This window comes from Hemiscyllium ocellatum, chromosome 19 (assembly GCF_020745735.1).
Source record: "Hemiscyllium ocellatum isolate sHemOce1 chromosome 19, sHemOce1.pat.X.cur, whole genome shotgun sequence".
NCBI classification, from domain to species: domain Eukaryota; kingdom Metazoa; phylum Chordata; class Chondrichthyes; order Orectolobiformes; family Hemiscylliidae; genus Hemiscyllium; species Hemiscyllium ocellatum.
In genome coordinates, this window is record NC_083419.1 from 2,782,503 (window position 1) to 2,805,044 (window position 22,542).

The following is a 22,542-nucleotide window of genomic DNA, read 5'->3' on the forward strand; positions in this document are numbered from 1 at the left end:
GAGGGGTGAGGGGGAAGGAGAATGTGAGGATAGAAGGAAGGGAGAGGGAGGGGTATGTGTAGGGTGAGGATGAAAGGGAGGGGGTTGGGGAAGAGGATGAAGGAGGGTGAGGGTCAAGGGGCGGGGTGGTAGCAGGAGGATTAGACAGGCCGCTGCACTTTAGTCCAGGAGCTGGGAGCAGGGTTTGAGGTTTTTGCCATCAAACACGTTGAGCTGAAGTTTGTGACATTCTGACTTTGTGAGTTTGATAGAAGGTGACTTCCCTTGAGACTTTGTGAGATTTCTTGCTGTATTGACTGAATTAACTATCTACCCCACCCCATAGCTTCCCTCTCATTCGATGCTCACCCAACTCTCCCACTGGGCATGACTGGGAGAATTCACACTCATCGGATTTCAGGACTGACCTCACCCTGGGGAGGGGGAATGGTGTGATCCTGCACTGACAGTATTGGACACTACCCTAATGTGTTTGTGACAGTGCGATTGAGAGATCCCTTTCAGGTCATCCATTGCTCCCTGGAAGCAACCAGTCACTGACCAATGTCTTAGCCCCCAGTCATCTCCCTCAGAGAGAGAGAGAGAGAGAGAGAGAGAGCAAGAGAGAGCGAGAGAGAGCGAGGAGAGAGAGAGAGAAGGATGAAAGGGAGTGTTGTTCTCAGGTACAGTGTGTGTTGCGAAGCAGCCAGGTGTGGGAGTGTGCAGAGATACTGGAGGGTGGTGGGACAGGAGCTTGCAGTGGGGTGTGGGGATTGGCGAGACTGCGAAAGGGGTTAAGAAGCAGGGATGAGCATGTTGTTAAAACCAAGATGTGGGGTCCCTCAAAACTGCACGGGCTCTCCCAGGGTCTGCCCACAGTGATCAGCGTTGTGCACCATCCCCAGCTTCTGGTTTCAGAAATCCCTGCCACACACAGATCCTGGAGATCCACCCAATGTATTCCTGATGAAGGGCTTTTGCCTGAAACGTCTATTTTCCTGCTCCTCGGATTATGCCTGACCTGCTGTGCTTTTCCAGCACCACTCTAATCTAGACTCTGGTTTCCAGCATCTGCAGTCATTGTTTTTACCTTAGGAAGTGACACAGCCAGGGGTCTGGGAGGAGTAGTGAGCACAGGGTGTGGTGGGTGACTGGGATTCAGTGTAATCCCAGTGGATCCGTGGTTTATGGATGTGATTCTGAAATCCATGTCCATCTGTTTGTGTTCTCAGCAAGAGAAGTTGGGTGACATTTGCTTCTCTCTTCGCTATGTCCCAACGGCTGGAAAGTTAACAGTTGTCATCCTGGAGGCAAAGAACCTGAAGAAAATGGATGTGGGAGGTTTATCAGGTAGGTGATAATATCCTTTTAAACTGCACCTTCTCAATCTGACACCACAAAGCACTCTAACATCGAACATGATGACTCTTTATCTGTCGTACCCCTTGCATTAAAACAGATATACCTCAGAACGCCAGTCCTGTGGTGTTCAGTGACCTGTCCCTTTCTGGTCTCCCTCTTAGTCTGACTGGTCTTAGTCACTGAAGCAAGAAGTAAATGATCCAAGGGAAGAGGTTAGATCAGACCTGGCACTGGGGAATGAGCCCGGACAGGTGATCAAAGTTTCCCTGGGGAAGCATTTTGGGAACAGCGACCGTAATTTTGCAAGTTTGAAGTAACTTATGATTGAGGAAAAGCGTCGTTCTCAGGTGAAAGTAATAAATTGTGAAAAGGCTAACAACCACACTGTTCGGCTGGAATTGGGTAATGTAGACTAGGTTTGGCCATCTGAGGGTAACCCCAAATCTGTCATGCGGGAATCTTTTAAAGGCCAGTTGATTAGAATTTGGGACCAACATATTCTTGTGAAAATGAAGGATAAGGATGGAAAGATTCAGGCACCTTGGATGACAAGAGAAATTGGGAGGACAAAAGTGAGGACTGCAGATGCTGGAAACCAGAGTTTATATTGGAGTGCTGCTGGAAAAACACAGCAGGTCAGGAAGCATCCGAGGAGCAGGAAAATCAATGTCTCAGGAAAAAGACCTTCATCAGGAACGGACCATTCCTCTATTCCTGATGAAGGGCTTTTGTCCAAAACGTCGATTTTCCTGCTCCTCGGATGCTGCCTGACCTGCTGTGCTTTTCCAGCAGCACTATGATCTAAACAAGAAAAATTGAGAACTTAGTCAAAAAGAGAAACAAGACTATGTAAGGTTTAGGAAACTGAAGACAGACAGATCCCTTGAAGAATACAAAGATATCCAGAAAGAACTCAAACAAGGAATTAGGAGGGCGAAAAGGAGCATGAAATATCTTTGGCAAACCGATTAAGGAAAATCCCAATGTGTTTTAAACATATAAAAGGAGCAAGAGGGCAGCTCAGGAAAGGGTAGGTCCACTCAAGGAAAAAGGAGGGAATTTACGCATGGAGCCAGAGGAAATGGCGAGTCCTCAATGAATATTTTACATCAGTATTCACCAATGAGAAGGACATGGTGGATGGTGAGTCCAGTGAGGGGTATGTTAATATTCTGTGTAAGAAAGGGGTGTCGGGTGTTTTAAAAAGCATTAGAGTAGACAAACCCCCAGGACTTGGTGGGATCTATCCCAGAATGCTGAGGCAAGTGAGGGAGGAAATTGCTGGGGCCTTGTGTGAAATCTTTGGATCCACTTTAGCCACAAGAGAGGTCCTGGAGGATTGGAGAACAGCCAGTGTTTAAGGACAACAGGAATAATCCAGGAAATTATGGTGATCCTAACATCTGTGAAGGGAGGTCATTGAAAAGATTCTTCGGAATAAGATTAGGAATAAGATTTACTCACATTCAAAAGAAATGGATTTATTAAGTAAGGTTTATTCAGGGAAGGTCATGTCTCACAAACTTGGTTGAATTTTTTGAGAAAGTGACGAAGGTGATTGATGAGGGCAGGGTGGTAGATGTTGTCTGTATGGACTTTAACAAGGCCTTTGACAAGGTCCCTCATGGACGGCTGATATAAAAGGTGAAGTCAGATGGGATCTGTGGTCAGCTGGTAAGATGGACACAGGACTGGCTTGGAGACAGAGAGTAACAATGGAAGGGAGTTTTTCTGACTGGAGGTCTATGACCAGTGGTGTTCCGCAGGAATCTGAGCCGGGTTCTTTGCTGTTTGTAAAATATATAAATGATCACGAGGAGAGTGTAGGTGGCCTGATTAGTATATCTGCAGAAGATACCAAGATTGGGGGAGCTGTGGATAGTGAGGGAGATTGCCAAAGGATGCAGCAGGGTATAGATAGACGGGAGACTTAGGAGGAGAAATAGCAGATGGAGTTTAATCCAGACAAATGTGAGGCAACACATTTTGGGAGATCTAATGCAGGAGGGACGTATACAATAAATGGCAGAACCCTCAGTAACATCAATTTACAGAAGGTGTACAGGCCTATCGTCTCCTGAAAGTGGGTAAGGTGGTGAAGAAGGTGTTTGCCTTCATTGGCTGGGACATTGAATATAAAGTTGAAAAATGTGGTGCTGGAAAAACACAGCAGGCCAGGCAGCATCCGAGGAGCGGGAAAATCAACGTTTCGGGCATCAGCTCTTCTTCAGGAATTCCTGAAGAAGGGTTTATGCCCGAAACGTCGATTCTCCTGCTCCTCGGATGCTGCCTGGCCTGCTGTGTTTTTCCAGCACCACATTTTCAACTCTGGTCTCCAGCATCTGCAGTCCTCACTTTTTCTGCATTGAGTATAAACATTGGCAAGTCACATTGCAGCTGTATAAAACCTTAGTTAGGCCCCATTTGGAATATTGTGTCTAGTTCTGGTCGCCACACTGTCAGAAGGATGTGGAGGCTTTGGAGAGGGGACAGAAACAGTGTTACCAGGATTTTTACTTGTTTGGAGGGTATTAACTGTGAAGGAGAGATTGGACAAACTAGGTTTGTTTTCAGTTGAGCATTGAAACATAAGGGGCGACCTGGGAGAAGCTTACAAGATGATGAAAGGACTGTGAAACTTTGCAGAGGAACCTAGGTACTTTAAGTGAGTGGGCAAAGGTCTGGCAGACGGAATACTTTTGGTCAGAATAACAGTAAAAAGGATTATTACTTGAATGGTAAAAAGTTGCAGCATGCTGTGCAGAGGGACCTGGGTGTCCTTCTACATGAATCACAAGAAGTTGGTTTGCAGATGCAAAGGTAATTAAGAAGGCAAATAGAATATTGCTGTTCATGGCTAGAAGGATGGAGTTTAAAAACAGGGAGATTATGCTCCAGTTGTACAGGTGAGGCCACATCTGGAGTACTGTGTGCAGTTTTGGTTTTCTTACCTGAGAAAGGATGTGCTGGCACTGGAGGGGGTGCAGAGGAGGGTCACTAGGTTAATTCTGGAGTTGAGAGATTGGCTTATGAGGAGAGGCTGAGTAGACTGTGATTATATTCATTGGAATTTAGAAGAATGAGGGGGGATCTTGCAGAAACATATAAAATTATGAAGCAAATAGATAAGATAGAAGTAGAGAGGATGTTTCCACTGGTGGGTGGAACTCAGACAAGAGGGCATAACCTCAAAATTAGGGGGAGCTGATTTCAGTCTGAACTGAGAAGGAACCTCTTCACCCAGAGGGTTGTAAATCTGTGGAATTCCCTGCCCAGTGAGGTAGCTGACGCTACTTCAGCAAACACTTTTAAAGCTAAGGTAGATATTTTTTGAACAATAAAGGAATTAAAGGTTATGATGAGAGGGTGGATAAGTGAATCTGAGTCCATGAGAAGATCAGCCATGATCTTACTGAATGGTGGAGCAGGCTTGAGGGGCCAGATGGCCTACTCCTGCTCCGAGCTCTTATGTTCTTATGGATAGAAGGGATTTCAGAGTCTTTCCCAGATTAGAAATGTTAATTACTGGGGACATAGGTTTAAAGTAAGGGGAGGGTTTGTTTTTACACAGAGGTTGGTAAGTGCCCGGAATGTGCTGCCAGAGGTGGATACAATCGTAATGTTAAGGAGTCAACTTGACAGATATATGAACAGGCAGCAAATGGCAGGATAGAGACCCACATAGAAGCAAAAGGTTTTTAGTGTAGAAAGGTATCATGTGTCATCACAGACATGATGGGCTGAAGGGCCTGTTCCTGTGCTATACTGTTCTTTGGTCTTTGTACACTATCAAACGCTGCCAGAACTGGTATAGCACAGAGTTAGATACAGAGTAAAGCTCCCTCGACACTATCCCTGTCAAACACTCCCAGGACAGATATAGCATGGGGTTAAATTCCTATCTCTACAAAGATATAGTAAGACACTGGAGCAGCTGTCAAAAGGTTTCTTTGGGATGATAGCTCGTCCCAAAGCTTGTATCTTTTAGGAAAGACTGAAGGGGATAGAACTGAGGAAAAGAAGGAATAGACAGCAGTCAGGAAATTTATAAAGGAGTTTGAGAGGGAAGATATACTGAGCATGTTACCAAGGGAGTCCTTAATATAAGATATTCAGTAACAAGGTTCCCTTCCAAGCCCCTCACCATCCTGATGTGGAAACACATCCCGTTCCTTCAGTGTCATTGGGTCAGAATCGTGGAATTCCCTAGGTAAAAACAAGGGCTGCAGATGCTGGAAACCAGAGTCTAGATCAGAGTGGTGCTGGAAAAGCACAGCAGTTCAGGCAGTATCCGAGGAGCAGGAAAATCCCGCTGCCTGAACTCCGTATGTAGATAGGCCGACTAGAGGGGAGATGTATGGAATGAGCTGCCAGAGGAAGTGGTGGAGGCTGGTACTGTTACAGCATACTGTTACATGCCTTTTAAATGGGTATATGAATAGGAAGGGATTAGAGGGATAGGGGCCACGTGCTGGCAGGTGGGACTAGGTCAGATTGGAATGTCTGGTCGGCGGGGACAAGTTGAACGAAAAGGTCTGCTCCGTGCTGTATGACTCTATGTGCCTCAACCAATCTCGTCCTGTGATCGACATTGACTGTACATTGTCACATTTATAAAGATGGTATCATTTGGAGGGTAGGGGTTAGAGGGAATCCCCTGCAAAGCAGATCTCTGAAATTTCCAATCCCTCTCCATTCAAACCTCACTGTGACCTCACCCTATCTTTATAACCTCATCAAGCACTACAACTCTCTGAGGTCCCTGCACACTGGCTTCTTCAGCTGAATTTAATCACGCCTTTGAATATTTCTCTGGAATATTTCCTCTATGATTATAGCCCCAATGAGGAACTTATCTCAGTATCAATTAATCAAAAGATCATTTGGAGCCATAAGGACTTATGATGATCCTCTTCATCATCATTAATAAATAAAATCCTTCCTCAGTACTATCAGAAAAACAAGTGGAAAATATATCCAGTGATAGATTATAATATAACACACAGCAGTAATTTGAAATGGCTTAATCATAGCTCTTTAAATTTTAGCAAAATCATATTCCTGATTAATCCTAATCAGTAGTAAGATTAACGATGATGAATCCTCTGGTAAATGGGTATGAAGCAACAGGCTGGTGAAGCCCAGGGAGGAGTCATTATCAATCAGGAGCACTGCAGTTCATCACTTTACAAACTTTACAAATCCCATAACCATCTCCAGCCAGAGGGACTGTAAGCTCACCATAAATCACACTAAAAAAATCAAATCTCCTTTCTGTCGACACACTCTGTACCACATTCCTCTTCCACTGAAGAGAAATGAGCTCTTCAATTCCCACACTCGATCACCGTCACAGCTCAGTGGGTGGGCAGTTCTTCTGCTTCAGAGGTTGAAAGTTGTTGGCTTCATGTTCCACTCCACGGCCAAAACTGAAACCAAAACCAAAACCAAAACCAAAACATGGCCAAACTGAAGCCAATAACAAAACTGACACCTCGGTGTCAATTCTTTGATGGGTTGTGGGTATCTCTGACACTTGTTACCCTTCTCTAATTGCCCTTAGTGTTGACCTGCTCAGCCATTTCAGGGGCAGTTAAGAGTCAACCACATCACTCCGAGACTGGAGTCACATGCAGGCCAGACTCGGTGAGAATTACAAAAATAAAAGAATGCACAAATCTGAAATGAATTCTGAAATTACTGCAGAGACTCAGCAGGTTGAGCAGCATCAGCGGGAAGAGAACCAGTCCAACATTTCGAGTCTGGAATGACACTACTGCAGAGGTTCCTCCTCTATAGGACATTGTGAAACAGAGGGGGTTTTATACCAGTCAACTGTCAGTTAATGAGGCTGAATATTATGGGGTTTTTTTGGCTATTTTCATCGATTTTTTTTGCAGGGATTACTGTCATGAGTCTACTGAGTTTTCACGCTGTACCTTATCAAAGTCACTGAATTTGACTATCCACTCTCCCCCATGGTATTCATCATTTCTGTTCCAGTTCCCCCCCTCACAAGCACCATTCCCAGAACAACTCATCAGTCGCTGGATATCCACTGGAAGACCAGTAGTCCCTACACCATAACCTATTGAAAAGGTCCCTGTACCCTCGGGAGAGTATTGCATTGGTTGGAGATGGGAAGGTGGCATCATGCAACAACAACTGGGACCTGGAAAGCCTGGACAAGGGGTAGTGCAGACTGGGTCCTGGAGGAGGGGGTGGTGTCAGAGGTCAGGGTGGAGAGTTCTGGACAAGGGGGTGATACAGAGCAGGATTCTTTCCTAAAGCCTAGCAGCCTGGTCCAAGGCTGTTATCTGGGTCAGTGACATTAATTGCACACATATGTGGGTGGCATGGTAGCTCAGTGGTTAGCACTGCCACCTCACAGCACCAGGAACCTGGGTTCAACTCTAGCCTCAGGTGACTGTGTGGAGTTTGAACATTCTCCCCGTGTCTGGGTGAGTTTACTCCAGGTGCTCCAATTTCTTCACACAGTCCAAACATGTGCGGGTTAGGGTGGATTGGCCATAGTGTGTAGGCTAGGTGGGTTAGCCATGGGATATGCAGGGGTACAGGAATAGTGGGTTTGGGTGGGATGCTGTTCGGAGGGGTTGTGTGGACTTGATGGGCTGAATGATTCAAGATTAGAGTGATGCTGGAAAAGCACAGCAGGTCAGGCAACATCCGAGGAGCATGAAAATCCAAATTTCAGGCAAAAGCCCTTCATCAGGGAAGGCTTGATGGGCTGAATGGCCTGCTTCTACACTGCAGGGATTCTATGATGGAAATGTAGGAACAGGAGTATGCCAGACAGCCCTTTGAGCCTGTTCTGCCATTCAATGATTTGATTATTTTCTGCACGCATTTGTGACATTTGAAAAATTGTTTTGAAGACCCTGTTAACTCTCCCTCTTGTCCCTCTTTCCCCAACAAACCCAATTTCTCCAGACATCCCCCAGAATTGAACATTATCATTGCTGAAAAACATTGTTCTACATCCTCTCCAAGGTCTAGATATTCTTCCTAAAGTGTCATGTTCAATGTCGACCACAATACCTCCGTTCAGCTCTAACCAGTGATTCATCTCGAACTGCTTCTGAGTCTTGTTCTATTGTCAATGAAACCCAAATGTTATTTTTTTTTTGTAGATATTTTTATTGAAATTTAACATTTTTGCAAATTTACAAAAATAAACAAAACTCTCAAATACAAACATTGATGTACAATTAAATCATATATACAATAGTCATAATTTAACAAAGAGAAGAGAAAGAAAGAAAACAAAAAAGAAAAAAAAGAAACGAAAAAAGAAGGAAAAAAAAAACTCAACTTTCTACTAATCTAACCTATAACTAACCAGAGTGTATACCTAAGTCTCTTACATGCTCGGAATGTATAAACATCAAATATAATAAAACCCGTATTCGCGCAGGATTCCTCTCCCAAGGGGCCCCGGAGCAGCCCGGTCTGAAATCTTCGCTAAATAAAAGCCCTTGTTAGGATAGCCGAAATATCTGCATTTATATAATTCAAAAAGGGCTGCCATATTTTATAAAATAATTCAGTCTTTCGGTGCACCATATTTGTGAGGAAGTCAAGGGGGATATATTCCATAATTAATCTGTGCCAATTTGAAAGTCCAGGGGGGCCCTCAGCCACCCAGTTCACCAAAATATTTTTCCTTGCATAGAAAGAGAGAATAGAAAATAGTCTCTTCCCATGCATATCCAGAGATGAGAGGTTCGAAAAGCCCAAAAGGAGAGATACAGGGTCCACCCTAATTTCCGTTCCTAAAATTTCTGTCAGGGTATTTGCCACTTTAGTCCAGCATCTGCGGATTTTCTGACAAGTCCACAGACAATGTACAAGAGTACCCACCTCTATTTTGCATTTAGGACACATTGGAGATGCTCCTGCCTTAAATTTTGCCAGTCGAGCCGGAGCTATATGGGCCCTATGAAGTATCTTTAGTTGGATAGCCTGAGTTCTGTTACAGATAGCAATTCTTCTAGCATTTTCCCAAATGTCATTCCACATATCCTCAGAGATTTCTAGCCCCAAGTCCTGCTCCCATGTTTTAAGCAGGTCATCCATGTCTCCTGAGACTCCATCATGTAGCAAATGGTATATAGTACTAACGGAGGATGCCCCCGCTGGTCGTAAGACATTACGTTCTCTGTCTGATTTATAAAGACTATCTATTAATGTAGTCTTCCTCTGTATATAATCTCGAACTTGGAAGTATCGAAAGAGATCCCCATTAGGTATTCCGAATTTCAGACGCAGCTGCTCAAAGGACATCAGGATCCCATCTTTAAATAGGTCCCCTAAGCATGAGATGCCCCTGGATCTCCAGAGTTTAAAGGTGGCATCTGTAATCCCCGGTTGGAATCCCCATGCGCCTACTATTGGTGCATGGGGGGATGTTTTATGTGAGTTACCCTCATTTTGCCGCATTATATTCCAGGCCTTAATTGTGTTTAATATTATGGGATTTTTACAGTGGTCTGTAATGATTTTCCTCTTATCTGAAAATAAAAGGTTAATAAGTGGGTATTTTACTTGGGAGGCTTCGATATCCAGCCAAATTGATTGTGGATCAGATGAAACCCAATCAGCTATGTAACTTAGTAGGGAGCTTAACTGATATTTCCTAAAGTCTGGGAAGTCCAGTCCTCCCCTTGCCTGTGGAAGCTGTAGCTTCTTCAGCTTAATAAGGGGCCGTCTATGGTTCCAAATAAAGGAGCCCAACCAGCCATATAATTTACGTAGGGCTAGCCTTGGCAGCATCAGCGGGAGCATTCTCATAGGATATAAGAGACGGGGCAGAACATTCATTTTAATTAATGCTATTCTCCCTAGCCAGGAAATCGGAAGGTCTCTCCATCGCTGGAGGTCCTGCCTTATCCTTTCCATTAATTGTACAAAATTAGCCCTATACAGCTGATCAAATACTGGCGTGATAAAAATACCTAAATATAAGAAGTCCTCCAGGGACCAACGGAAGGGAGAAGGGGATCCGTCCATTAAGTGGGGTATCATAGCCAGACCACCCATTGGCATGGCTTCCGATTTTGAAAAATTAATTTTATAGCCTGAGAATGCACTAAATGTATTAATAACTTGAATTAGACGAGGCACTGACATTAAAGGATTACTGAGGAATAAGAGAACGTCATCTGCATAGAGGGTAATTTTGTGTTTACCTGTACCAATCCTCGGGGCCGTTATATTAGGATCAGTCCGGATGGCTTCTGCTAATGGTTCGATTATCAGTGTAAACAACAATGGTGAGAGAGGACATCCTTGACGGCAGCCCCTACCCACACTGAAGCCATCCGATCTTAACCCATTAGTAATAACAGCTGCTTTGGGGTCATTATACAATGTTGAAACCCATTTGGTAAACACCTGTCCAACGCCAAACCTTTCCAATGTGTAAAATAAATATGACCATTCAACCCTATCAAATGCCTTTTCCGCATCCAATGAAATTACTACTCCTGGTATCTTTCCCTGATGACAGGCTTGGATCATATTCAAGACCCTTCTGATATTATTGGATGATCTGTGGCCCTTAATAAATCCCGTCTGGTCCTCCTTTATAATATATGGCAGTACCCTTTCTAGTCTTAGTGCTAACATTTTTGAGAGAATTTTAAAGTCTACATTTAGTAAGGATATTGGTCTGTAAGATGCACAATCTTCTGGGTCTTTTCCTTTTTTGAGGATAAGAGAAATATTTGCTTCTTTCAGCGTGGGCGGGAGACAGACCTGACTATGCGCAAAATTATACATATCCATAAGTGGGTCAACCAATATTCCTGTAAATTCTTTATAGAATTCAGCTTGAAAACCATCCGGGCCCGGTGCTTTTCCGCTCTGAAGTTGCCTAATTGCCTCAAGTATCTCTTGGACTGTTAAAGGGGTATTTAGGGCCGACACCTGTTCCGGAGTCAGGCCCGGGAAGGTCAAATTTTTTAAAAATGACTGCATCCTCCTAATCCTATCTTCACAATCCTGCGATCTATATAGTTCAGAATAAAATTCTTTAAAGGTCGCATTGATCTTTTTATGATCATGAGTCAGGGTACCTGTACTTTCCTTGATGGTCGGAATAGTTTGAGGGGCTTTCTTTTTCTTTGCAAGAAATGCTAAGTATCTACCCGGTTTGTCGCCATATTCATATAATCTTTGTTTCGCAAATAATATTTCCCTTTTAGCCGTTTGAGTAAGCGCGGTGTTTAAAGCTGTCCTAAGAGCTGTAATCCTCTGCAATTTTGTGATAGAAGGCCTATCAGCATATGCTGTTTCGGCTGCTTTTAGGCGAGCTTCGAGCAGACGCTGTTGCTCTCCCTTCATTTTCCTCTGGGTCACTGAATAGGAGATGATCAAACCTCGTGCATAAGCTTTGATGGTCTCCCACATCATTGACGGATTGCTAGCCGTACCAGTATGAATTTCTAAAAAAGTTTTAAGTTCTTGGGAGAAGTACTTTAAAAATTTGCTATCTTTTATCAGGAAGGGGTCCATACGCCAATGCCGAGCAGATGTCCCATTGTTCTTTACCTTAGTTTCCATGTATACAGCGGCATGGTCAGAGATTGCTATAGTACCTATTTTACAGGTTGCTATAGAGTTTAGAAAAATCGATGGGGCAAAAAACATATCAATTCTTGTGTGACATTTATGTGGATTAGAGTAGAAAGAAAAATCTCTACCCTGTGGATGGAGACATCTCCATACATCTACCAATCCTAATTCTTTATTCAGGTCCGCCAGTTGTCTAGATCTGGGAGATACTCCAGCGGCACTCTTGGGAATCCTGTCTATTTCCGGATCCACAATACAATTAAAGTCTTCCCCTATAATTGTATGACGGGCACCAAAGGCCATCAGTTTTGAAAAAGCTTCCGTTATGAATTTAAAGGGGTGTGCCGGGGGGCAGTATACATTTAAGATCCCATATTCCTCTCCATTTATGAGGGCTTTAATCAAAATATATCGTCCAGATTCGTCTTTTATCTGATTTAGAATTTTCAAAGGGAAGTTCTTCCGGACAAGGATAACGACTCCCCTGCTTTTTGAATTAAAAGAGGAAAAAAAGGCCTGATCAAATCCGCCCTGTCGTAATTTTAAGTGTTCTTTATCCGACAGGTGTGTCTCCTGTAGGAGAGCTATATCAACTCTCTCCTTCTTAAGATTTGATAATATTTTCTTCCTTTTAACTGGCGAATTACTCCCCCTGACATTCCAGGTGCACCACTTAACCGACTGTTCAGCCATAATCATCTGGACAGATCCGAGACCCCTCGGGAGGGGAAACCCTATCTAGAACCTCCCGAGCATGGAGCATACAAGATTTACAAAAGTAAAGACTCTCTGATACACTCAAAACAATATAACAAAAAACTCTTTCTAAGTATAAAAAATATAAAACATTCCGAATTGGAGATTTTCTCCCTTGTTCCCAGGGAGCATCACTTCCTCTCCCACAGTCCATCTTACCCTCTTCCAACCAGTGCCCCACCCTTGACCCAGGTGTTCCTCAATAAAATGAGGAGAATTCAAATATAATATAAAGCTAGAGTTAACAGTGAACACCCCACCCCCACCCACACCCACATCTAAATATATTTGGGAATATTAATACCATATATAACTATAAGATTACAATCTCAACATGTAATACTTAAATATAATACCACAAAATAACAGGGGAAAGAAAAACAACCCCGCTCCTAAAAACAGAAGTAAAATAGAATAAGATAACCACCTCTCCCCATCAACATTAACCAAACGCCCCAACATATATATATATATATATATATATATACATACACACATAGGGGGAAAGATAAGAAAAGATGAAGGGATGTAAACCAAAATAGTGGGAAAGGCAGACCAGCGTCCACAATCTCTTACAGTTTATTTAAGAGAGTCCAAGAATTCCTTAGCCTTCTCCGGTGATCCGAAGTTATATATGGATCCTTCGTGGCTAAGGCGTAGCGTCGCTGGATATCGTAAGGAGTACTGAATATTTAAGTCCCTTAAACGCTTCTTCGCCTCATCGAATGCCTTCCTCTTTCGGACCAAAGCTGGGGAGAAGTCCTGGAACAGCATGATCCTGGATCCTTTGTGGGTCATAGCTTGGGGATCTTTTCCCAGATTTCTTGAGGCTTCCAGGAGCATCTGCCTCTCCCTATAGCTCTGCAGCTGGAACAGGACCGGGCGTGGGCGCTGGGTTGAGCCGGGCCCACGTACTGTGACCCGGTAGGCCCATTCTACCCTTACCTGGCCTGATCCATTATGCAGATTTAAAAGTTGTGGCAGCCAATGCTCTAAGAATGCTGTCAGCTGGCCTCCCTCTTCCTGCTCGGGCAGGCCCAACAACCGAATATTTTTTCTACGACATCGATTTTCAAGGTCATCAATGTGGTTTTCTAGGTTCTGGACTCGATTCTCGAGAAAACGGATGTGGTCGGCTGTTGATTTTATCGCAGTCTCTGAGGCTGCGGCCTTCGACTCCACCTCTCTGACTCGGCATTCCAATTCCTGAATGTCTCTGCCCTGCTTCTGCAGCTCGGCTGATAGTGCTTCTCTGCTCTGCTGAGACTCATCGATAAAAGCATCAATCTTCGCCTCCCACCTGGCAAACATCTCCTCAAAGCTCATCTTCGTTGGTAAATCTCCTGAAGCAGCTGAAGACACCTTTGTTGCAGCTGAAGAGGGAGAGGGTGGGGGAGGGGTCCCTGCTTTCTTAGAGCCGCCTGTTCCCTTCCCTTTACTCATTTTCCAGCTAGTATTAGACTATTTAAATGTACTAATAGGTAACTATTTAAGGTTAACAACTATTATAAATGGTTTAGTGAGTGTGGTGGGGTGGATAGCCCACTTTTCCCAAGTTTTGGGTAGAGCACTGTGGACTCAGTCTTGCTGGGTCGCCGCCATCTTGGATCCCCCCCCAAATGTTATTTAACACCCTTCTCAAAGTGTACTACCAACTCCCACCATTTCATTACATGAATAGGTTCACAGTTTTAACAATATTATTAAACTGGAGGGAGTTCAAAAAAGATTTACCAGGATGTTGTCAGGAATGGAGGGTTTGAGATATAAAAACAGACCAAACAGACAGGAACCTTTCTCACTGGAGGGTAGGAGGCTGAGGGGTGACCTTATAGATGGTTATAAATCACGAGGGGCATTGATAAGGTGAATGGCAAGGGTCTTTCCCTCATGTGACGGAATTCAAAACTAGGTGGCATAATTTTAAGGTGAGAGGAGAAAGCTTTAAAGAGGACATGAGGGGAAAACCGAGAGTGGCTCATGTGTGGAATGGACTTCCTGAGGAAGTGGTGGGTGTGGGTACAATTACAGCATTTAAAAGACATCTGGATAAGTAGAAAAGTAGGAAAGGTTTGGAGGGATCTGGGCCAGGAGCAGGCAGGTGGGACTAGCTTAGTTTGGGAATATGGTAGACATGGACTCATTGGACCAAAGGGCCTGTTTCCATGTTGTATGACTCTATGATCCTGTAACTGTAATAAGTTGAAGGTTCCTGCAGATTGTATGGATGAATGCAGTGGCTGGAGGGTGTGAACAAACTGCACAGCAGTAGAGGGAGTATATCGAGATGATTGTGGGGCTAGGGAGTGGATGCAGTGCTCTGTACTCAAGAGCTGGAGTACAGGCCATCCCTCCTGCCCAGTGTCAGCACTGGGGGCTCAGGGACAGTGAAATAGTAGGTTTTGGATCCAGTTGTTGTGGTCCACATGAGTCCCAATGGCAGAATAGGAACAGCTCCTGGTTCTGCTTTGGGCAGATCAACAGCTAGGGCAAAATTGAAAGGTAGAACTTCAAAGATAATCCTTTCTGCTTTATTACCTGAACCACGAGCAAATTAAGGAAAATAAGATTAGAGAGTTGACAGCCCAGATCAAAGATTTCTCATATGGGATGTGGGCATCACTGGCTGGGTTCACACTTATACACTGTCCCTTTAAGAAATTGGTGGTGAACCATCTTCTTGAACTGCTGCAGTGTAATTGCATAGACATCCCAGAGTATTGTTTGGGAAGGAATTCCAGGATTCAGACCCAGTGACACTGAAGGAGCAGTGATATATTTCCAGGTCAGGACAGTGATTTGCTTGGAGGGGAACTTGCAGGGGCTGGTGTTCCCATGTATCTGCTGCCCTTGTCCTTCCAGATGGATGCGGTTGTGGGTTTGGAAGGTGCTGTCTGAGGATCTTTGGTGAATTTCTGCAGGGCATCTTGTAGATAGTACACACTGCTGCTACTGAGCATTGATGGTGGAGGGAGGGGATGTTTGTGGATGTGGAGCCAATCAAGTGGCTGCTTTGTCCTGGATGGTGTCAAAACATGTTGGAGCTGCCCCCATCCAGATAAGTGGGGAGTATTCCTTCACACTCCTGACTTGTGCCTTAGAGATGGTGGACAGGCTTTGGGGCAGGAAAACTTTTAATTTACTGAATTCCAATTTCACCATCAGCCACAGTGGAATTCAAACCTAAAGCTTTAGCCTGGTTCTTGTTTACTTGTTCAGTAACTTTACGAGCCCATCTCCTACTGTGCTGTATGATTAGATTTCCAGAAGGCATTTTACAAAGTGAGACATCAAAGGTTCTTGTGAGAAATGAATGCTCGGAAGATAACAAGTAACGTATTAGCAAGGATCAGGGATTGGTTCGCTAATGGGAAACCGAAAGTTGGCATAAATGGATCATTTTCAGGTTGATCAGATGTAACTCATGCAGTGCCACAGGGATGAACTGTTTCCAATCCACATCAATGACTTGGATGAAGGAGTTGAACGTACAATTGTTAATTTCGCTAGTGACACAAAGATAGATTGGAGACTAAGCTGTGAAAAAACAATAGGATACAGATAGATTAAGTGAATAGCCAAACATTTTGCACAGTGAATGTAATGTGGGAAATCATTAATTTGTTGACTAAGGCAGGAAGAATAGAACATCAGGATATTATTTAAATTGAGAGTTATTGTGGAACTCTACTGTACACAGAGATCAGGGTGTGCTGGCAAATGAATCAAAAAAATGTTAATGTTCAGGCACAGCAAGTGTTTAAAAAGCAAACCAAATGTTGTTACATTTTGCAATAAGAACGTCATGTGTAAATAAAGTTAAAAATCACACAACACCAGGTTATAGTCCAACAGGTTAATTTGGAAGCACTAGCTTTCGGAGCGTCACTCCTTCATCAGGTGGTTGTGAAACAGGATCATAGGACACGGAATGTATATCAAAAGATCTCAGTGTCATACAACTGAAATGATATGTTCAATTTGTTCAATATATCATTCAGCTGCATGACCCTGTAACCTTTCTCTATACATTCTGTGTCCTATGATCCAGTTCCGCAACCACCTGATGAAGGAGCAGCGCTCCGAAAGCTAGCGCTTCCAAATTAACCTGTTGGACTATAACCTGGTGTTGTGTGATTTTTAACTTTGTCCACCCCAGGCCAACACCAGTTCCTCCACATCTTGTGAAAATGAAAATATTCTGCTGCACAGCGATGGTGAGGCCCTATCTGAACTGTTACACACTGACCTTTTTAAAGAAAGGTTATAATTAAATGAGAAGGTTCATTCAACTGATTCCGGGGTTGAGGGGATTGTTTCAAGGGCAAAGGTGGACCTACGTCCACTGGTGTTCAGGAGAGTGAGAGTGAATCTTATCGAATTGTATAAGATCCTGAGGGGACACGACAGTAAAGTTACTGTTTCTCTTCATGACAGAGATCAGAACCAGAGTAAAAAAAAAGGGGGTTTTCAGATGGAGATGAGGGGCATTGTTTGCTTGCTGGAGATGATTGGTCTGTAGGTTTCTCCTTCCAGAGAGCATTGGTTATTGAATAGTTTTAAGGCCAGGTTAGACAGATTCTTGATTGACAAGGGAGTCAAAAGGTTTCGGGAATGGACAGGGAAGTAAAGTTGACGCTGTGATCAGATCACCATTGGCCATATCCAGGCAGAGCACTTCAAGGAGTTAAATGATCTCCTCCTGCTTCTCAGGCACGTGTTTGATCAGCTCTGAGTTCTCTTTAAAACTGGATCAAATTAATGTCATGGAAATACAAAATGGCCAAAACTATTGAAGTAAGTTACTGAATGTTAATATGTAACACTACTGGGGCGAAAAAGGAACTCTTGGAGTTTATATTAATTATCAGTAACACCAGAGATTTCTTAGGATCAGTATTTGTTGCACATTCTTGTGGGTTACAGTTTTTACAACTTCACAACAATCCCCCAGCCAAGAGGAAAATGCAAACTAATAAAGTGTTTAATGCTGGCAGGGGGAGTGAACAGATAAAGCTGCCAAGGCAGAGGGAAAACAATTTCACAAATTGATGCATTCCTGTCTTGCACTGACAGTTGAATCATTGGCAATCACAGAGATGCTGAGGGGGATCAGCAGTTTACAAAATATAAGAACTGTTAACGCTTCCTGAGATTGAAAGTCAGACTTCGGCACTTAACGTGCGTGATCCACATCAGTGACTGCCCGGGAGAGGAAGCCAGCTGTAACTCAGTGTTGCTACATCGAGAACCTGATTTTCCACAAAGTCTTTGACTACCTCAGAGGGTCCTGAAATGTTTTATTACCAATCCTGTGCTTTCAAAGGTTAGTCGCTGTTGTAACTTAGGAATGGTGGCAGATAATGTGTTGATAGCAAAATCCCATGAAGAGCAAAGTGATATTGGCCAGGTCTGATATCTCTGTTCTATGAAGACAGATGGGATTGGTCAGGTCTATATTCATTGGAGTTGAGAAGAATGAAGGGGGATCTCATAGAAACCAATAACAGGAGCAGACAGTGTCAATGCAGGAAGGAGGGGTCACGGTCTCAGGCAGGCCATTTAGGATTGAGATGAGGAGAAATGTCTTCGCCCAGAGAGTGGGGAGCCCATGGAATTCACTGCTACAGAAAGAAGTTTAGGCCAACACATTGGGTGGTTTCAAGAAGGAGTTGGACATTGTTCTTAGGGCAAAGAGATGAAAGAGTATAGAGAGGAAGTGTGAACAGGGGACTGAGTTGGCAGGATCAGCCATGACCATATTGAAGGGTGGAGTAGGCTCGAAGGGCTGAATGGCCTCCTCCTGCTCCTGTTTGTGATGTTTCTGTTGGATGAAAGTGGCACCAGCAGAACTGTTACTGGTGGGAGAGGGGCAGGGGCACCAGCAGAAAAGATTAAAGTCCCCAAGTAGGGGAGAAAGGAGGCACAAGGAGCAGGAGAAAGTGCAAACTGCAGATGCTGGAGACCAGAGTCAAGAGTGTGGTGCTGGAAAAGCACAGCAGGTCAGGCAACATCCAAGAAGCAAGGTGCTCCTCAGATGCTGCCTGATCTGCTGTGCTTTTCCAGCACCACACTCTCAAGCACAAAGCGCAGGAAGAGTTAGCGGTTTGGGAAGATGAGGTGGGTAACAGCCATTGAGGAAAGGTGTTGAGTACCAATGGACCTTGAGCTTTGGAAGGTGGATGGAGTCACACAGCTGGAGTGAGTATGAGGCAGTAAAGCGAAGATGGTGGCATGATCTGGTGGGTCATGACCTTCTTACAACTCTCCTGGATAGTGATAAGACTGGTTCTCAGGTGAAGGTCTACATTCCTTCCCTAAGGGTATTGTGGGTCTACCCACAGCCCATGGACTGCAGTGGTTCAAGAAGGCAGCTCACCCCCAACTTCTCAAGGGGACAACTAGGGATGGGTAATAAATACTGGCCCAGCCAGCAATACCCACATCCCACAAATAAATTTTAACAAGGTGGCTGTTTCAGGCTAAATCTATGGCTGTCATTTGGGAATCTTTTAAAGGCTAATTAATTACACTTCAGGACCAACACATCCCTGTAAAAGTGAAGGAGAAGGATGGCAAGATTTGGGAACCTTGGATGACAAGATTATTTGAGAGCTTAGTCAAAAAGAGAAAAAGAGGCTGCCATCATGTTTAGGAAAATGAAGACAGACAGAACCCTCAAAGAATACAAAAAGTTCAGGAAAGAACTCAAACAAGGAATTAAGAGGGCAGTAAGGGGTTATGAAATGTCCTTGGCAAACAGGATTATGGAAAATCCCAAGGCACTTCACATGTATGAAAGGAGTAAGAGGGACAAAGGAGGGAATTTATACACAGAGCCGGAGGAAGTGGGTGGGGTCCTTAATGAATACAATGCATTGGTATCCACCAAGGAGGAGGACTTGGCAGATGGTGACTCTCAGGGGAGGCATGTTAATGTTCTAAGCATGTCAGTGTAAGGAAGGAGGAGGTAATGGGTGTTTTGAAAAGCATTAAGGTAGACAAGTCCCCAAGACCTGATGGGATCTGTCCAAGAATGGAGGGAGGCAAGAGAGGGAATTATTGGTAGCCTTGCATGAAATGTTTATATCCTCTTCAGTCACCAAGAGAGGATCCCTCGGGCTGGAGAATAGCCAATGTTGTTCCTTTATTAAAGAGAGGCAACAGGGATAATTCCGGAAATTACAGACCTGTGCACCTCACATCAGTGGGAGAGAATTTATTGGAGAAGATTCAAAGGGATATGATTTATTCACATTTGGAAAATATGGTATGACTTTATGTGGGGAAGGTTGTGTCTTATAAATTTGATTACAGTTTTGAGGAAGTGACAAAGTTGATTGATGAGGGCGGGGTTATAGATGTTGTCTGTATGGACTTTGGCAAGGTCCCGCATGGGAGGCTGATACAAAAGGTGAAGTCATGTGGGGTCCACAGTGAGCTGCTACAATGGATACTGAACTGGTTTAGTCATAGTAGACTGAGAGTAGTGATGGAAAGGTGTTTTTCTGATTGCAGATCTGTGCTGGGACCTCTGTTGTTTGTGATATACATATTTGGACGAGAATTTATGTGGCCTGATTGGTAAGTTTAGGGCTGACACAGAGATTGGGGGAATTGTGGATAGTGAGGAAGATGGCAAAGAATACAGAAGGATATAGGTAGGCTGGAGACTTGGGTGGAGAATTGGCAGATGGAGTTTAGTCCGGACAAATGCGAGATGATCATTTTAGGAGATCTAATGCAGGAGGGAGTTTGACAGAAAATGGTAGAACCTTTAGTAGCATCAACTACAGACTGATTTCCTGACAGTGGCAAGAAGGGATATAGCATTTTCACCTTCATCAGTCGGGGCACAATGTATAAAAATTAGCAACTCTACAGAACTTTAGTGAGGCCATATTTGGAATATTGTGTACAGTTCTGGTCACCACATCCCCATAAGGATGTGGAGGCTTTGGAGAGGGTACAGAAACAGTTAACCAGGATGTTGCCCTGTTGGGAGGGTATTAGCTATGATAAAAGATTGGACAAATTTGATTTGTTTTTCCTTGAATGTTGAAGGATGAGGACCAACTTGATAGAAGTTTACAAATGACGTGCGGGGGCATGGACAGGAGGGATAGTCTGAGTCTTTTTCCCAGGGGAGAGAAATCAATTACTGAGGGACATAGGTCTAAGGTAAAAGGGGGTAAGGTTAAAGGAACTGCGAGGGGCAGGTTTTTTCCAGAGATCGTGATAAGTGTCTGGAATATGCTACCAGCAGGGATGGTGAAGGTGGATACAACGGCGATGTTTAAGAGGAATCTTGACAGATGTAAGCATAGGCAGGGAATAGAGGGATAGAGATCGTGTAGAAGCGATAGGGTTTTAGTTTAGAAAAGTATCATTTGTCGACATAGCCTTGGGACATGCGGGCCGAAGGGCCTGGTCCTGTGCTGTAGTGTTCTTTGTTCTAACCATCGACACTGACATGACCCAGATTCACTAGCTCTCACTAGGCTGGCAGTGTCAGGTGGCAGTGTCCTGTGACAGTCTGAAGGTAAAATACTGCCCTCCTCTCCACCCATGCCCATCCCCCAATGCAGCAGGACCTCCAGGTCCCTGACAGTGAAGCGAGATTCCCTATCCTCACACTGTCCTCAGTAACATAGAACAGAGAACGATACAGCGCAGAACAGGCCCTTCGGCCCTCAGAACTATACAGCGCAGAACAGGCCCTTCGGCCCTCAGAACTATACAGCGCAGAACAGGCCCTTCGGCCCTCAGAACTATACAGCGCAGAACAGGCCCTTCGGCCCTCAGTGTTACACTGACCTGTGAACTAATCTAAGCCCATCCCCCTACACTATCCCACCATCATCCATGTGCTTATCCAAGGACTGTTAAATCTCCCTAATATGGCTGAGTTGACTACATTGGCAGGCAGGGCATTCCACGCCCTTACCACTCTGAGTAAAGAACCTGCCTCTGACATCTGTCTTAAATCTGTCACCCTCAATCTGCAGCTATGCCCCCTCGTACACGCTGACGTCATCATCCTAGGAAAACGTCTTTCACTGCTACCCTATCTAATTCTCTGATCATCTTGTATGTCACTATCAAATCTCCTCTTAGCCGCCTTCTCCCCAATGAGAACAGATCCAAGTCTCTCAGCCTTTCCTCATAAGACTTTCCCTCCAGACCAGGCAATGGTCCTCAGTAATAACAATTCTTAGTAATAATGGTCATCAGTAATAATGGCCTTAAGTAATAATGACCCTGAGTAATAATGACCCCGAGTAATAATGGCCCCGAGTAATAATGGCCCTCATTAATAACAGTTGAGCAGCAGATTTGAGTGTTGTCTAGCTGGGGCCCACAGTGTAAATCTCGGAAAGTTCCGGCAGCAAAGACCACCTCCGGCTCTATTTTTAGATGGTTCACCCTGGCCTGTGAAGTCTGGGTAGCTCACTAATGACTGAGGGGAGCGGCAGGGAATGTCCGGGAATGTCAGAGTGAGTCCTGGAGGGAAATCCTCCAGCAAGCCCACTGAGTTTGACACATAGCCATAAAACCGACAAATCCAGCAAATCCACTTGGAATCCAACATGAACATGGTGGGCTGAATGGCGTCGTATTCTGTAACTGTTTGAAACTCATTGGTTTGAGAATCTTTGTTATTCTCTCCTCGAGACGGTTGTAGCAGCTTCATTCATGAATAAATTCAAGACTGAGACAGTGAGACTTTTGGTACCTCGTGGAATGAAAGGATTTAGGGAAGAGATGAGAAGGTGGAGTCGAGTCAGAGGGTTAGCCATAATCATGTTACATTGTCTTGTGGTCTCAGGCTGGGGAAATGATCTATTT

At 44.2% G+C, this 22,542-nt stretch overlaps 1 protein-coding gene across 1 annotated transcript in view; it reads left to right on the plus strand.

Moving 5' to 3' along the window:
• LOC132824600 (synaptotagmin-A) overlaps positions 1–22,542 on the plus strand; it is a 600,624-nt gene that overhangs the window by 564,228 nt on the left and 13,854 nt on the right. The window contains exon 8 of the mRNA XM_060839187.1: positions 1,212–1,329. Coding sequence (XP_060695170.1) covers positions 1,212–1,329 — 118 coding nt within the window. The remainder of the gene's footprint in view (positions 1–1,211; positions 1,330–22,542) is intronic.